At 49.0% G+C, this 18,013-nt stretch overlaps 1 protein-coding gene across 1 annotated transcript; it reads left to right on the forward strand.

Moving 5' to 3' along the window:
• Positions 1 to 793: 793 nt before the first annotated feature.
• On the forward strand, positions 794 to 17,279 carry CYSLTR1 (cysteinyl leukotriene receptor 1). The gene is made up of 2 exons (XM_027724778.2): positions 794 to 818; positions 14,185 to 17,279. Exon 2 carries the CDS (start codon positions 14,234 to 14,236, stop codon positions 15,266 to 15,268), a length of 1,035 nt encoding a protein of 344 aa, XP_027580579.1. The 5' UTR covers positions 794 to 818; positions 14,185 to 14,233; the 3' UTR covers positions 15,269 to 17,279.
• The last annotated feature ends 734 nt before the right edge of the window (positions 17,280 to 18,013 follow it).

Consider the following 18,013-nt stretch of genomic DNA (forward strand, 5'->3'; position numbering starts at 1 on the left):
AATGACTTCCATAGAAAATCAGTTAATTAAGAAAGAGATCTAAACTGCACCACTGCCAAAGTTGAGGAGCCCTGAGCAGCCTGAGTGCCAACCCGGGGAAATGCGCTTGGAAACACAGTTGTCCCGAGGGAGTCATTTAGGCCTGTTTGTGGAGAGAGTGTGTAAACACTGCCAAGATTTCTTTGTGTTCTCATTCCACGTTTTGGATGGGCAATAATGGAGCTGAGCCTGGGCAGGTTGAACCCAGAGCCACCTGGGAACCATCTCAGCCTTTCAGTTTGGGCACAGCCCTGGAAGGTCCCACAGCGGCTCCTCGGGAACAATCACAGGTTTATGTCGTTCCCTTGGTCAGGGAGGGGTGGGGGGGGTGGCTTTGGAGGGCAGGATGGGAAGGAATTGTTAGTAATGGGTCAGCTGAGGTTGGGAAGGTCACCTTGGAAGAGGAGAAAAGTGGATTTGGCCAGATCAGTTGGGATTTGGTGAAGGGGAGGGATGGAGTTGTTCATACATCAATTAGTCCTGGCCAAAATCTGCCTCTCCAGCACACCCTCAGCTCAGGTCTCCACAGAGACCTGTGTCCTCCTTGCGTGGGCCTGCCTTCAATCCCCATCTCCCTTGGTGCCTGGCTCAGAGGGATGAGGATCCTGCACATCATCCCAGCAGGGCTCCAGCACAGGTGATCCCCCTTTCCTGACGCTTGCCCTGGAAGTGCCCTGCTCCAGCTGCTCTCACCTGTTCCGTGGCTGCAGGACTTGCTGGAAACCCTTCCTTCTCCTGTGAGCACAGTCCTGCATGAGGGACCAAGCAAGGAGTGAGAGGTGAGTGTTTTGACACCTTTCTCGTGTCTCCTCCAGCCTTTCCCTTTCCATATTTGCTTTTTCACCTCGTGCTTCGCTTCCTCTCTCCTGTTGTCCTGTCTCTCCTTTTTTTTTTTGCACATTGCTGCTGCACTACTTTAGTTTTCAAAAGTTTATTTTTGGATAAAATCGCAATTAAAATAGCAATTAAATTGCAATTAAAACACTGCAAAGCCCTTTAACATAAAAAAGTTTATTTCTGGTTGACAAGGAATTTTTCTTAAATCACATCCTTTCTGGAGCATCTGTGTCAGCCTGGTACCATGGTGGGGTGGGCAGAGAGGTTACAGGGAGGCCCAGGGGGTGGTTACATGGCCTTGACCAGCCCCATGTGCCAACGGGCTCCAAAGGTTGGGAATGAGCCAGGACCAGAAGATCCCAGCCCATCTCCTGAGATTCCTCTTTACTGTCCCCAAGAAATGTTTTGTGAAAGATTCAATGTTTTGGTTTTCATGAAAATCCTCAATTCACTGTAAAAACCAATTAGGGTTGGAGTTTTTCTATGGAAAAGACAGAGTTTGGGCCAATTTGTTTGAGACAGGGGGTTGGTGGGAGTGGAAGAGAGCTTTGTACCCCCGGGACAGCTGAAGCTCTTGTGATCCAGGGAAAGAGAGAGGAAAATGTTGGTTGCTGCTCACAGAAATTCAAGTCTTAAGAGCAGGGAAAGTTGGCACCAGGATTTCTGGGGTTTAGCACTTGGCAGGTCACAAACTTTGCTGGAGCTGAGAGGATAAAAGGTCTGGGGAGAGTCTGGGGGTCAGAGGAGAAACAAGTCTGTTAAATGGGGGCATTGCCACAAGTCTGTTGGGGTTTTCAGGGCCAGTGTTTATCAGAAGAAATTGGCTTTCAGTACCAGCTGAAACCCCAGATGGTGTCACCTGTGTCCCCACCAGCCCAGCCTGGTGTGACCATGGTTATCACCACAACTGCACGGAGAAGGCTGAAGGATTCCCAGCTTCCTGTGGCTTTATTGGGATTTGCCTTTTCCTCTCTTCTGAAGAGAGCAGTGGGGTGTGTAAAACAGGGTGTAGGACACACCTGCTGCTCCTGGAGTGGTCCATGTGGCTGTGGAGGTGCAGAAGTGCTGGGAGAGGTCCATGGCAGGGATGAGGCAGGTCCTCGAGCTGGTTCTGCCCTGACACGGCCCTGTGGGTTTGCTGGAAGAGCTACTCCTTCCCAAATCTCTGCAAAACAAAAATAAAGGATAAACAACCATGATCCTGTTCCGTGGAGTCCTGCTGGGGCTTGGAAAAAAGCATTGTGGGAAAAATCAGAAGGAAAACACAGGATAGAAGGAATAATGCACTAAAGTACAATTAAATAAATAATGAGGGGAGCCAAGACTTCAGCTGAACTAATGGCTTGTGGTTCCTGCAGGGAAAGGCTGAGAGTGGGGAAAACATCTGCCTGATGCTTTTATAATTCTGTTCTAATTCTGTAAAAGTGGAAATGAGAGGCTGAAATTGGATTTTTGAAGCAATGGGAGGACTTGAATGTGGATGGACAAATGAGAAGACAATGCAGAAATCAGTTGTTAGGGCTGGGCACAGAATGCTCCATGTTCTGCAGATGTTGTCTCTGAGCAGGCAGGTCTCCTGCCCTCCCTGGGGACAGGCAGGTACAAAGCACATGGCCCACAACCACCCTCCAGGACTTGCAGAAGGTTTTGGTGCACATGAGGAAAGGTGGAAGAGCAGCTACGGAGCTGCCAGGCAGGGAGGAGCTGTGCAGACTGAGCACAATGTCTGAAAAACAGCCTTTGACATCAGCCCCTTGCCTGTGGCAGCCTGGAGTTTAAACAGAAGCATGGCTGCTTTGTCTCAGAAGTCCTCAGATGGCCAAAAAAGGCCAATTTTTATGGTGTAGGATGATGTGCAAATATGTGGAGGTGTTTGCACAGAAATCTGAATTCTCCCAAGATGGGGTTGGTGCTGACTGTGGGCTTTGGTGTCAGTCCAAGGCCAGAAATCACTCTTGAGCCTGACCTTGCAAAGCCAGCTGGGATTTGGTGCCCAAAGAGCCACAGACTAAACAGATAGAGCTGTGCTGGGCTGCTTTATATATCCATGTACCCCAAGTGTGGCCAATTTGAAAAAAAAAAAAACCTCATAAAAATGACTTCAGGGAGCTCATAGAAAGTTGGGGAAAGACCTGTGTCCACCTGTGGCATTGACTGAAGTGACCTGCATCTCTCTAACTCACAGGATGATGGAGCAGGAGCAGCACAAAGGGGTTTAAGATGTTATTTGGCAATGGGTGATGAATTCTAGTCTTTACTGGGTGGTAATTCCAGTAGTCCTTCAGCTCGCTGCTTCTTGGTGCTTAAAATCTATTGGAAGAGACTAAAAGGTCATTCATTTACTGGAAGAGACTAAAAAGCCAATAATTCCAACAGAATAACGTCCCAGTCTTGCAGAGGCTGCACTGGTCTCTGGACAGGGGATGTTATTGGTCATCCCCCATATCAAAGTTTCTGTTTCTGGCAGTATTTTTGTATTTTGTGTGATTTTCAGGTGGATGGAAACAGAGACTTTATCTCTGGACTTCAAATCCCATTGCCAAAGCTGAGTCAGTATGATTATGAAGCTTTAAGTTCTGCATTTAATGGCAGCTCTATTTCACTGGAGATCAGTCATTCCATGGCCTGTTGGTGCCCTCAGTCTGATCCCAGTTCCTTCCTCTCCCTGGCAGTGCCTGGCCAAGGACAACTGGGATTGCCCCCAGCCCCCACCAGCTCGTGTAGTACCACTGCATTTTAGACACCAGGGATCACAAGGGAGATGATCTTTTGTGTGATTTAATTTCATCTTTTTTAGGAAAGAAAGCTTCCTTGGCTGCTCCCTTTTCCTTTCCCAATCCTGGTGACTATTCTAAAGCCTATGTATGTCATTTCGTGTGCCTGGTCTGCACAGAGCAGTTCAGTTATGGCAGAAAAGCAGTCAAATTCTTCTTCATTGAGTATTGAAAAAAACACCAAACCCCAAAAAGCATCAACTTCTCAGAATATCAGATAAGAACAGGCAGTTATATAATTGAAGGGCTGATTCACAGCTCAGGGAGGGCACTTTTGGTGCTGATAAGGAGCTGATAGCTGGCCCAGACCAGACACTTCATCTGGAGACTGAGACCACATGTAATTAAATCCAAGCAGAAAGGATGGGACAGAGTTTTGGGAAGACTGGAAGTAGTGGATAGCAACTGGATGGGCTCAAACCAACTCGATGTGAAGCTGGAGGCCCCACAACTCCTACCTCTGACTGAGAATGTGGATTATTTTCGGGCAGATCCACCCCTGACATTCAGGAAATGAGAGGTTGGAACTATTAAAACCAAAAGTTCTGTTTGATAAAGCTCCCTGTTGGTATCTGCCACGATCTGCTCGAGCAGCAGGGGCACAGGAGGGCTGGAGGTGGCACTGGTAGCTGTGGGAGCATCTCGTCACAGGCTCCTGGGACACGGGGTGCCCTTATCTGAACTCACACTGGAACAAACAGCCTGGTGAAGTATCTCAGCGCTCATCAGGGGGTTTCCCTTTGCTTATTACCTTTTAAATCAACAAGAAGAGAGGAAAACCACCCAAGATGAGAACTTGAATGTCAAAGAACAGGAAGTTTCTAATACTATTTCCTCTGGTGTCTTTAACCAAATCACTTTGCATATCTGATGGGCCATATCCGCCATTCTGTGCTGGGTGCCTCAGTTCTTGTTGTCTTCAGTTCTCAAGCTGCAATTGCACCCCCTTGATCAGTTAGAGAAAACAGTGTTGCTGTTATTGTGTGCTCCGGTTTATTCTGATCCGAAGCTGATAGTTTGGCTTGGCATTGGCTCTCCCCTGGCATTTCCCTGGCTTGAAGAACCCCCTGCACTGGTGTGGAGGTGGATGTCCAACCACTGTCACACTGTCAGTCCTGCCTTCTCTTTCTCCAAGGGCTTAATTAGGCTTTTGCCATGTTAGTTTTGCTATTTTTTCAATTATAGCCTTCAGAAACTCTCTCTCCCCATTCATGCAGGGTCCATCTGACACCAGTGCCTTCCTGTTGTATTCCTGTTGGGAATTAGAAGCTCAGGACTACTGAGCTCCAAGGATGCCCACCAGTGACCTCAGCTTGGACATGGACACGGGGCTTTCCCCGTAAGTCAGGAACAGAATCCCCCTCACCCTCCTGGTGCAGGTCATTTATATGACCTAAATATAGCCTGGAAATCAAGAGATGTTTTCCCAAGAGGAAATAATGTGACACTTGGAGATATGGTTTAGTGGTGGGCTTGGCAGTGCTGGGCTCAGGGTTGGACTCGATGACCTTCAGGGTCTTTTTCCAAGGCAAACAGTTCCATGATTCCCCAGGGCAGTGAAGCTGTTCTCTCCCCCAGACCTGTCACCAGCTGGGATCAGGACACTAACTGCTCTCCTCCCTCAGAGTCCGCCTCAGAAAGCTTTGGGGCAGGAGCAAGTTAAAAAAGCAAGTCAGAAGTGTTAACTGGAACAGAGCTTGGTCGTATGAACACAACCCTGCAGCACAAGGAGACAACCAGCCCCTTCCCAGCATCCACAACGGGGAAAAAGGACCTTTGTGTGGGAGCTAAAGAATGAGTTTTCTCCTGGGAAGTCACGCCCTTGTGTTCCTCATGTCTTTTTAGGGAAAAACTGTGAAAGAGAATGGATGAGCAGAGGTGCAACCTTGATAAAAGCGAATTAATTTAACGGTTAATCCCATGGCCGTGTATGTTTGATCAGCAAAGATCAATTTTGCAGGTCTTAGCTGACCTGATATTTCTTCTTAACTTTGAGGACAAGGTGGGTCTGATTTCCATGTGGCTGTGTCTCTGCAGCAAACACGGAGCTGTTCCACTGAAGGGCAGGATTTGTATCCCGATGGCTGATTCCCAAGAAAAGCCTCTGCTGGGAGCCAGTTGGCAGGTCCTGTTCAAACAGGAGATGATGAACGTGGTCTCTGGTGTTCTGTGCTGATTTACTGGATGTGTGTTGTGTCCTAGATAATTATCTGGCCATCCCCAAACATCAACCAGCAGCTCTATATCAAATCATGCACTAGATAAATACAGGTTCATCAGCTGTAAAATCTCTCTACTATCAGTGGTGAGATTCACCAGTGACAGTTGGACTCGGGGATCTTCGAGGTCTTTTCCAGCCTTGACAGTTCTGATTCATTAATACACATGAATTTCCCTTTCGGTTTAGATTTTAAATTTCCAAGTGATACAAACCCTGAAAGAATATTGATGCAAAAAATTCACATATTTTCTTGATGTTTATCCCAATCCCTTTCCCAAAAGAGAATGCCAACTTGTATATACTATTTTTGGCTTCTTAGTTGACTTTCCAGAAGAAGATTAAAGCAGAATTTCCCCATGAGGAATGTTTTCCTGTGTAATGTCAAGTTTTCCAGGGGTAAGTTTGTTTTCTCATCTTCCAATGACAAAGAACTCTGATTGTTTATGTGATGAGAAAACTCTGCCACCAAAAAATTAATGTCAGAGAACTAAAATGCTGCTTTTGTGGGTGGGAAAGGCTCCCAGTAACCAGGTTGTGAAGGTTAAAGTCACTGGTGACCTGCAAAGACCCTCTCACACAGTTCCAGTCTGAGGGCCAGTAAATGCTCCTTAGGTCTGTCCCATTTTGGAAATAAGTATTAGAATGGTAGAATAATTTGGAGAAATTGGCATAAAAAAAACAAACCAAGAGAATTAATAGAATTTCCCAGCTTCTGGTAAATGAACCATCAGGATGGGAAAATGCTTTCAGGCTGCTTTTGCCTGGCAATGTGTCATCTGAGGGCAATGCTGGCTGTTTCTTGGCTGGTATCCCTGAGGGGTGACCTGTGAAATGATGGAGACCCAGCTCAGCTCCAGCCATATCTCCCCCATCTGCTGCAGCCCTCGTGCAAAACAGGAAGGGGAAGCAGCTTCGGCTCTATCAGGGCAGCATCTCCTGACAGCCTGGCCCTTCTCTTTCTTACTGGTTGACACACTGGAACCATAAAAGGACCCGAGGCAATGCAGCTTCTCAAGTCAGCAGTTCTGAGGGCTTTGACTTTTCTCCTCTCTGAGGGGGTCAAGCACGTCACGGACTTGGGATGCTGAGCCAACCCCGTGGGCCTGGAGCTGTTCAGGATCCGGGGAAGCCAATCCCATAAAGCCTCCAGAAAGGTAAAACCTCAGACCTTCTCTTTTACAAACCCGTGTTCAGTGTGTGCAGTGTGATAAGCTGAGTGCACATGGGCTGGTTCTCGTGGCCTGCCAAGCTCCTTCACCACCCAAACCACAGCGGGAGGTGTCTTGGGCTCCTTTCCTGGAGCTTTGACCCCACGAATCATCCTTTGAGTGAAACGTCCTCTTGGTTTGCACGAGGTGAAAGGACTGGGGAAGGGTTGAGGGTCCCTAAAAGCCCTGTTTCCAGAAGTTTTCTCTGGCAGAAGAGCATGAAATGCCTGCCCCCCGTGCCTCCAAACCCAGGTGGGGATCAGTCCTGGGGAGAGGGGACTGTGGGAACACCACGAAGCACTTTGGCAGCGTGGGCAGCTCTGTACCTGTGCTGGTCCCTCTGTCACTGGCCACAGGCCCAGCTCCACTTCTCAGAAAAGGCAGCACAAACTCTCACTTCTGGGTCTGCATTTTGAGTGGAAATCATGTGAACACTGTCAGAGAAACAGAAACAACCTTGTCCCTGGCTGATACCTTCTGTCCTTCCCCACAATAATCAGCAATCCCCACCTCCTTTTGTGGAGAGAGATCAGTGCTTACAACAACAAAATTCTACAAATATTTGGGCTGGCAAGGATGGGATTGCTGAGCTCTGTGCTTGCAGTCCTTCCTAGCAGTAACTTATTTCATTCATCTCAGAAAAGCAAGTGTTTATTCTACAATCTGCTGACTAGAGACAGCACTGGAGGTGTCCAACCATCTCACCCATCTCCTCTGGGTCCTCTTTCCACAGCAACTGGTTAAAAAGGTTGGATTTGCAGTAGGATGCAATCAACAGCTCCATAGTCTGAGGGACCAGGGCTGAGGTTTCCTTCCCAGGAAGCTCCCCAGCTCTGTTCTTCTCCCACAGAAATCAGGGGAATGGGGAGCTTTGGCCTCATGGCTTGGGATGGAGCAAGTCCTCACAACTGCCAGTCTGGGTCACTCATTAATATCAACCCCTCAAAACCAAGTGGGAGATGGAGCTTGGGCTGGAAGTGTGATATCAAATCTCTGTACTGGGTCCAGGGATCAACCAGAGACAAGGTCTGGGTGACAACAAGGGGTGGTCCCTGGAGAAACAGGTTCCACTGGGAGAGGGGGCCCTTCCAGACACTGATGTAGGGAGAGATTAGAGCAGAGAAGGGATTCCACACCCTTGACAAGAAGTAGAAATTAATTCTCCAAATAAGGGGAGGCAAAGGAAGAGGCAGACATACGACAGCAGCTGCCAACAGCACCATTGTCAGTGTGGTTTTTGTCACCCAATGCTGACTCAGCTCTTCAGGGTGGCTCTGGGCTCACACCTGCCCAGGAAGGGATGGCTTTGACACAACACTTCCCTCACAGGCACAGAGCAAAACCCACCTGTTTCAGAATGACTGTGGCTGTCAGGCACTGGGGCATGGAAATCCTTGTGTAAAAACACTTCATCTCCACTCCCACTGGGGTGGCATCTCCAAACCTCCCCTTCCCCTCCAAATCTCCCAACCCCTTGCAGTGGAAGCACCCACTATCCCTTCATTATAGCCCACTCAAAGCTTTCCATGCCCCTTTCCTCCTTTATTTTTTCCCCTCCTGCTTTCCTCCTGTGCTTTGTTCCATCCACATCCAGGGAAGGATGTGCCTGGGTTGATGAGCTCTCCCTCAGCAGAGCACTGAGACTGCAGCTACATGCTCTTCAGATGAGTCTGGATCAAGTCCAGCTGGACCAGGGCAGGCAGAGCCATGCCAGGTCTCCATGACTGATTTCAGGCATCACCATGGTCCTGCTTTTCCGTGGAAATCCACCGGATGACATTGCTGTGAGTGGTTCTCCCCCCAGTGTCCCACTCCACCCTACTGTGACTGACTGGGAGCCAATCTGAAGCTGAGATCCCATCCTCTTCAAGTGAGATTCAAAGAGAAACAACCTATTTTAGGAAGTCCCAGGAGAGGAAGGAAAATGCAAGATGTTAACAAGATAATGTTTGTTTCATCATGAAACACCATCTCTCTGCTTTCACCTTCTTCAGTAGCCCGTGTGAAAGGAGTTGCCAAGGCTGAAGAGCTTTTCCACCCAGCCTGCAAACTGTTTAGGCTTTTAGGAAGTTCTCTGGAAGCCCTGCAGGAAAGAAATGACCAGCCCAGAGAGCTGAATCGATGGCATTTGTGATGTTTGATGAAGGGCTCAGCATTTTGGAGTCTGATGAAGCTGCAGGAATTTGGGATCCAGGAGAAGGCAATGGAGGGTCAGTCAGTGCTAAGTGGCAATGTAACCCTTACCCCTAAACCATAGGTAGGTTTATTCCAGGTTTGGATGGTCCCAGACAGATTTCCAAAGCCTGTATCCCTCATTTGTGCCTCACCCCCTTGTCCTGTGGAAAGGGAGTCAGACTGAGTTCCAGCCTGAGCATCAAATTGCTCTTATCAGATCTTATGGGAACCACTTTATGGGGTTCTTCTTCACCCTCACTTCTCTGGGAATGGATCATTTTGGAAGTCCTCCACGTCCCTTGCCCTCCTCTGGGTATCTCCCTTATCCACACCTGGCATGTTCTTGTAGCCACCTCCTTCATCCCTCCCACTGCCCTCTGCCCATTCCTTGTCTAATCCACGTCTTCCAGAGCCTTTGAGTGCTCAGTCCCTGTGACATCAGCTCAGTTGGGCTCTGCCTTGCAGGGAGGCTTTAGCAAAGCAGGCAGGGGAAGGAGAGGGAGGAGGTGACCTGGTGTGAGGGACACACACCGATGGCCCTTTCCTGAAGCCTCAGCACTGAGTGGCCTGAAGATCTTCCCGTGCCCAAACTGGGGGAGCAGAGTCCCTGGGGACGGTCACCCCACAGCCAAGGGCTGCTCTGTCCTCTCCTTGGGGCTGTGGATCCAGCCCTTCCCTGGAGTGCAGAGGTCCCTGTGGTGTGTGGAGGTGTCAGGCTCAGCCACCCATCCCAGAGGACAGAAGGCTTCATGCAGCTCCTCAAGTGTTGGTATGTTCAGTGAGGACCCCAGTCTTGCCCCTAAATATCATACCTGGCCCTCACCAAATACCACATGTCCCCTTGGCCACCCCGGAGCTGCAGTTCAAGCTCCTCTTTGGAGTCCAGTGTGGAAACCCTTCCCACACCAAAACTCTGCCTGCTCCTCCAGCACATCTGGAGCAGCAGCAGCCTCCTTAATCCCACATTAATCTCAATCTGACTTTGAAACTAGAAATCTTCCTGTTCTAGAGATCCAGAGCGGAAAAGAAAAAGGAACAGCAAAAAAAAGAAAAAGAGAAGGAATAACAAAACCTCAGCAAAAAGCAGAAGGAATGGTCAAAAGAAGGTACCAGAAAAAGCAGAAGGAATTGCAGAGTGGGGTAACAGCAGAATGTGCAACACAAATAAAACAAGCTACAGAACCAACTCCCAGGGTAGGAGATTGCAGGAGGTGTGATGAGTTGCCCAGTCTTGGAGGCTCTTGAACCTCCATCCTTGAAAGTCTTCAAAACTTTAATTCCTTTTTAGCATAAGGTGGAAACAGCATATTAAACATCCTCAAAAGAAACCCAGTGTAGTTCATTGAAAATTCAGAGTAGGACAGCCCACACCTAAAATATTCAATACTGAGAAAATTGACACTTCCTTTTTTTTACAAAGCCACAGTTCTTAAGAAAAAGGAAAAAAGAAAGAAAGAAAGAAAAATATAGTGTATTTTGTGATGCTGGAAGGATGGAGCGCTGAATTAGTGGGAATTCAGTATTTTTCCTCTCATGAGAATACCATAAAAAATGCTTGCAAAAAAATATTTGAAAACAACAGTGTTAGCCCAGATACAGAGGTGAACTCACTGCCAGCTCCGAGCAGTAGTAAACTACTAACAGAACATAAAGGGTGAGGGGACCCCGTTAATTCATACCAGGGTCGGGTGCGTGAGCACCGCAGGGATGCTTTAAAAGGTTATTTCTAGGAGGGTGGAAACGCCATGGAAAAGCTGAAGTTCTCAGGGTCCGGGTGGGAGCGCGGGGCGGTTTTGGGGCGGGTTTTGGGGCGGGACGGGCGGTCGCGCCCGGTTTAAGGGCGGCGGGGATGCGGCGCGGGCAGATCCGCGCCCGCTGCGCCCAGGTAGGAGCCGTGCGGGGGCTGGGGGTACCCGGGGGTGGGGGGACATGCTTTGCCCCTGGTGCCCCCAGTTCTGCGGTGTCCCGGCTGCAGGGAGCGGGGCGAGCCGCTAAATTCCCCCGGAGCGCGGTTACACCGCGAGTGCTCCGTTAATGAGCTGCGGCGTTAATTAGTGTTCGCTGGCTGCAATTCTCTCTCCGGTCTTCCCTCCGTGCCCGCGCTCCGGCCCCTCGCAGGGGGCAGTTGATGGTTGCGAGGGGCGTTTGGCGGTTTTGGGGCATTCCTGTCCCCCCCTTCCCAAACGAGAATTCAGTTCCTTGGGGGGGCGATGCTTCACGGCTGCGCTCGGAACAAAGGACAGCAGCTGCTCTGGGGTTGTGCTTTGTGAGGGTGTTACTAAATTTAGGATAATTTACTGGTGGCCACGGAGATGCTCCGAGGGCTGGAGCACCTCAGCTCCGGAGACAGGCTGGGAGAGCTCCTGGGAAAGCTCCAGGGAGACCTGAGAGCCCCTTCCAGTGCCTGAAGGGGCTCCAGAAGAGCAGGAGAGGGACTTGGGACAAGGGTTTGGACTGACAGGACAAGGGGGAATGGCTTCCCACTGCCAGAGGGATACTGGGGAGGAATTCTTCCCTGTGAGGGTGGGGAGGCCCTGGCACAGGTTGCCCAGAGAAGCTGTGGTGCCTCAGCCCTGGAAGTGTCCAAGGCCAGGCTGGACGGGGCTTGGAGCAACCTGGGCTGGTGGAAGGTGTCCCTGCCCATGGCAGGGGGTGGCACTGGATGAGCTTGAAGGTCCCTTCCCACCCAAACCATTCTGTGATTCTGTGACAAACTATAAATCTCTCTGTACTGCCTCAGACTTGGAGAATGATGGTTGTTTAGGGTTTGGCTTCATTTGGGATACTTTTCTCAGCCATCACAGCTCCCTCTCACTTGTGCACATTTCCAATGAGCTGAATTCACCAGCACAGAAATAAATGGTTCTGTGAACCGCAGCTATACAAAGAAAAAGTGGTAGAAGTGATATTTGGCTTCAATTCATGATGCAAACGTGAAGCCTCACGTAGGAAACCCTGTTTTGTGGGATTCTTTTTGGTTTTTACAGGTACATTTCTACGTGTGAAGCTCCCTCACACTTCCCGTCAGCATTGTAATCATCAGGTTTCCTTTTGGTTACGGAGGACATCTTAAATCATGTTTAGGAATACAATAGAAAGCTGGTCTTGCTTATCTTTTGGAAAAATACCTGGAGTGGTAATTTACCATCTGTTAATGTCTTTAAGATTAGCAGCTGAAAGCCTGAAACTTAGTCCCAAAAGGAGGTAAAAAGTTTATAATCCAGCTCAGTAGCACTTAGGAAATGAGCAGAGAGATTAAATCAGGAAATTTATCTGATCAGTGAAATGATGTTTGCTAATAGCTCTTTGTTATGGCTTGGGGACGGTAGAGAAACTGGCAGAAAGGGAGGGAAATGCTCAGCAGCAGGAATGTGAAATCCCATTGCTGCTTTTTGGCAAAACAGGATTATAGGATCACAGAATGGTTTGGGTTGGAGGGACCTTAAAACCACACACAGCTCAGCTCGTCCCAGCTTCTGCTTCTCCTTCATCCTGACCGTCACTGCCTGGAGGTGCAGCCTCAGTGTGCCCAAAGGGATTGTTCCAGCCTTGAAATCTCTAATATCTTGGTTGTGTTTTGGGGTTATTTTTAGTGTCTGAGAAATAACTGATACACACGAGGTAATTGAGCCACTAATCTCACTGTGTTCCTGCAGTGTGTGGCAGGGCTGGGTTTTCCTTGGTGTTAACCCAACAATAGGAGTAATGGTAGTAGGACCTTCATCCCCTGTGTCAGAATATCTTGACAGATAAATTGAGGAATTAGGATCATGCAGCTGTTTCCAGAGACTATGAATTCCAGTGGTACTAGCTGCAACTCCCAAACAGTTGGTTAAAATCAGACCTGCTTCACCACAAAATTAATTTTAGCCCTATCTTGGAGATTTCTAAACATTATTGAGTGTTGCTCCGGTCATAACTTGAACCTCAAGTTTGAAAGGAAGTGAGGCAAGTGAGGATGGCACTGGTGTGGGATGAAGGCTGGAGCTCTCAGCATCTGCCAGGGCTTGGTCTCCTCTGCTCTGCTGGGGCAGCAGCTCCGTGGCTGGTCCTCAAAGAGAAGGAGCACTGGAACAGGATGTCCAGGGAAGTGATGGAGTCACCACCCTTGGAAGGGTTCAAAAAACATATGGATGTGCCACTTGAGGTTAGTGGTGAACACGGTGGTGGTGCTGGGTTGACAGTTGTATTTATGATCTTGGAGGTCTTTTCCAACCTTAACAATGCCACGATTCTATGATGTGTGAAAATGTGACTAATCTTTACATCCCCAGTCGCTGTTACCACGTGAAGAAAGGTGGCTGTAGTGGACCATTATTGTAATAAAGCAGATAAGATCCACATCCCTTCCCAGCTATACGAGAGAGATGGCAGGGGTTTCCTGCTATTTAGCAATGGAATTTTATTTTCCTTTGCTGCTTTATGTATAAGAAAGATATTAAGCCATTAGAGAGTGTCCAAAGGAGGACATGAAGATGGTGAAGGGCCTTGAGGGGAAGCCATGTGAGGACACTGAGGGCACTTGGTGTGTTCAGCTGGAGAAGAGGAAACTGAGGGGAGACCTCACTGCAGTTCCAACTTCCTGGGGAGGGGCAGAGGAGGGGCAGGGACTGAGCTCTGCTCTGGGGGGACCAGGGACAGGACCCAGGGAATGGCTGGAGCTGTGTCAGGGCAGTGTCAGGTTGGATCTCAGGAAAAGGTTCTTCCCCCAGAGGCTGGTTGGGCACTGCCCAGGCTCCCCAGGGCAGTGGGCACAGCCCCAAGGCTGCCAGAGCTCCAGGAGGGTTTGGATGATCCTCTGGGGCACAGGGTGTGACTCTTGGGGATGGGCCTGTGCAGGGCTGAGGGTTGAACTCGATGGTCCTTGTGGGTCCCTTCCAACTCAGCATGTTCTGGGATTCTGTGATCTCACTTGAGCTTCCATCCTCAGGCCTGGCACTGATCACCAGGTGCCATCGGTGCCCCAGCCTGGCACTACCATGGCGCTGTTCGATAACCTGTCGTGCCACCACTCCATCGACGACTTCCGGAACCGCGTCTACTCCTCGCTCTACTCCATGATCAGCATCATGGGCTTCGTGGGCAACGGCGTCGTGCTGTACGTGCTGATCCGGACGTACCGGCAGAAAACGGCCTTCCAGGTGTACCTGCTGAACCTCGCCCTGTCCGACTTCCTGTGCGTGTCCACGCTGCCCCTGCGCGTCGTCTACTACGTGCACCGGGGGCACTGGTTCTTCGGGGACCTCCTGTGCAGGGTCGCGTCCTACGCGCTCTACGTCAACCTCTACTGCAGCATCTTCTTCATGACCGCCATGAGCTTCTTCCGCTGCATCGCCATCGTCTTCCCCGTCCGCAACATCAACCTGGTGACGGAGAGGAAGGCGAAGTTTGTCTGCGTCGGCATCTGGATCTTCGTCACGCTGACGAGCGCGCCCTTCCTGCGCAACGGGACGTACCAGCACGGCAACAAGACCAAGTGCTTCGAGCCCCCGGAGAACTCCCACAAGACGAACCTGGTGGTGATCCTGGATTTCATCGCCCTGTTCGTGGGTTTCATTTTGCCCTTCGTCGTCATAACCATCTGCTACGCCATGATCATCAGGACCCTGCTGAGGAATTCCATGAGGAAGAACCAGGCGAACCGCCGGAGGGCGGTTTGGATGATCGCCATCGTGACGGCCACGTTCCTGGTGAGCTTCACCCCGTACCACGTGCTGCGCACGGTGCACCTGCACGTGCTGCGCCTCAGGAGGGCCAGCTGTGAGGATGCCATTTACCTGCAGAAAGCCGTGGTGGTGACGCTTCCCTTGGCCGCTGCCAACTGCTGCTTCGACCCGCTGCTCTACTTCTTCTCGGGGGGCAACTTCAGGAAGAGATTGACCACGCTGAGGAAGGGCTCCTCCTCCAGCTTATCGCAGGCCTTCAAGAAGAAGTTCTCTGTGAAAGAGAGGGATGAGGAACCCTTTGGAGAAAGCCAAAGGGAGAATGGAAGGGAAGCTGTGGCCTCTTCATAAGGAGGTTAGACCTTCCCCCGAGAGACCTCAGGGCATTGGAGATCTCAAAACACTTCCAGGAGACCTGATGGGGGCTTGCAAGCCTTCGGTGTAATTAAATATGTCATAATGACCGTGGACAGTTCATGGCTTGGTGGTAGAGCCCCTTCCCCAGGAGCACTGCTGGGACATCCACAGCCATGTAGGACAGAGGAACCACCACCAGTGGTGGCAGAACAGTGTTGATCTGCTGACAAACTCTTCAATGCCTATGTTTGGGCACTTGCTTCATTTCACAGCTCTCCCCAGAGCGTTAATTCTCCGAGCCAGTGGGAAATGTAAACACAGTTTGCTGTTCATGGCACTCAGGGAGCTCCTGACAAACAACCAGGGCAGAGTTTTCACTGAATCTTCAAACAGCTGCTAAATTATTTATACAGCAGAGCCCGGGATAATTCCAGCCCTGCTCCAGCTGCCTCTGCCTGGGATCTCAGTTCTCATGATCGTGATGTGTGTGAGACTCACAGGGTTGGTACCTGGGTCTGCAGATCGGGATGGGCCCCTCTCCCACCCCCAGCAGCAGCTTTGGTGGGCAGCAGATTTGCCAGGATTTTCTGAATTCCTAGAAAAATCTTGTTTTCAAATTGCAGTGTCTTACTGTGGGGGATAAACTTGGAATAAGGATAACAAGGAAACTTATTTCAGTGTGACTGGTCCTGTCAGACTGCAGGGTCTGGGTTATCACTCCAGTTCCTCAGGAGGTTTCGGGTAAAAGTGGAGCTCTGGCTGCTCAGAGTCCAGTGCAGGATCAGGTTCACCTTTCTCAACATTAATCAAGGTTTTTTAAAAAGCTCTATCTAATATTTGATCCTGTTCCAGAGTGTTCACCTTGCGGAAAAGGCAACCCAAGGCTCTTGGGAAGAGCTCTGGGAAAAGCTGGAGATCCAGAATCTGAGTCTGGATGAGACTTGATGCTGAAAAAACACTGGGCTGTGTTCCTTCTGTAAAGGAAAACTTCAAACCCTTGGCCAGAAGGAAACATTCCTGTAATTTTCCAGTGAATCCCACAGGAAGGTAACACTCCAGAGCCTGGCTGGGGATGTGCAACCCATCAAGACAGAAATAGAAATTCTTGTAGGATTAAAGCTCTTAGTTGGAAAAGTGGTTGATAAACGACCAGCAAGTATGTTTGGATTTGGTATTTCTGAAGTTACTTGATGTTATCTCGAATAAAGAAAACAGTTTCAGTAGTGAAGAATAACAGTGAGCGAAAGGAGTTTGGCCTGGGGACAGGGATCTGCTGGAGAAATTGTCTGTACAGATAACTAGAGTGAAAATTCAGTCTGTACACCACAGTCTGCACAGCCCTGGGTCAGTCAAAGGCACCTAAAAAAGCAAATTCACCTGCAGAACAAATGATGGATGGGAATTTTCAAAATCTGAAACTTCTAATGCAATTTCAAGGATCTATTTAGGGGCAGAGGGCTGAAAGCTGCTCCTGTAGAGGAGGATTAGAATTCCCCCTAAACCTGTGGGAGGACAGAGCCCCTCATTCAAAGCCAGAACTGCTGATTGTTTGAGGAAAAAATGTGTAAGATTTGGCTAAAATTGTTTTCAAGTGTCAGCATTGAGTATTCAAGTTGTGTCTCCAGCCTTTAAAGGCATTGTGCAACTGTAAATAAAAATCTTCCTGGGAAACTGTTTTGGAATATGTAGAAATAATATGCCCATTCCCAAATTTTAAATTACTGTACAGTAAAGCTAAACATGTGTGTATATATGTATGTTGCAAAGCATTGTACCAGAGGTATTTTTTAACCTTTTGCCTTTTTTATTTTATATTTTTTATTTTGTGGTTATGGCAGGAGAAATGGCAGCTTTTTGTGTGCAAGAGGAAAGATTTTAAAAAAATATTACTGAAAATGAAATGAAAATGTTGCGAGTTAAATTTTAACAATTACTGTTCCCTGTGTTTTTAAGTCTCTATTGCAGATTCTTCTTCCCTACAATAAATTTTTGTCTGCACACAGCACTAAAGTGTAATATTTGCTTAATAATAATAATTTATAGTGGTGTAATAAAAACACTTAGAGCAGCACAGAAGTTGCTGAGATGTTGGGGGGACTCCCTGGCCCAGCATCTTGGAGCTAATTTGGATTTTGTAGACAAAAAATGCCTGGAAGATGCTTGGAGGGAAGTGATGCTCTTGGTGAGGATTATTTATTTGTGTTCCTCCATGGAGAAATCTGCTGAGAATGAGGTTTCCTACTTGGCTTTCCCCCAAACAGGTGCTGGATGTGCAGTGGGATGTTTGCTGTAAAGCTCCAGCCTGTAGAGGTGAGGAGGGAACTTTGCCCTGGGCTCCCAGAACTCAGCTCCAGGTGAGAGCCGGGCAGCTGTCCCTGCTTGGGATACAAAAGCTGCCACCTTGGCAGCAAATCCCAAGCAGGGTTTGCTCAGGAATAGGGACCTCGAGAGAAATTTATGCAGAAAACCAGGAATTGTTCCTGTTAGAACAGAGTTAGGAACTGTGGCATTTATAAGGGCTGTAAAAACATGACAGGGGCTGGGCAGAGGGGATCAAGTGTCACCCTGGTGCGGTGACAGGAACGCCTGGGAAAGGAAAAGGAGTGGGGCGGATTTTTGCTGGAAACTGGACTTTTTTCAGCTGCATGTGCTGCAGTTCATGGTCCGATAGTGTCCCCTAGTGCCGAGCTCTTCCTCGAGCCGCTCGCTGCTGCTGAGGAGGTTTCCTCTTTTTTTGTT

The sequence above is a fragment of the Pipra filicauda genome, unplaced genomic scaffold, assembly GCF_003945595.2.
Source record: "Pipra filicauda isolate LSUMZ 115617 unplaced genomic scaffold, ASM394559v2 scaffold9_size5747161_pilon, whole genome shotgun sequence".
Classification (NCBI taxonomy): Eukaryota; Metazoa; Chordata; class Aves; order Passeriformes; family Pipridae; genus Pipra; species Pipra filicauda.

Coding starts and splice junctions, on each gene's coding strand:
- CYSLTR1 (XM_027724778.2), top strand. CDS start 14,234: ATGGCGCTGTTCGATAACCTGTCGTGCCACCACTCCATCGACGACTTC.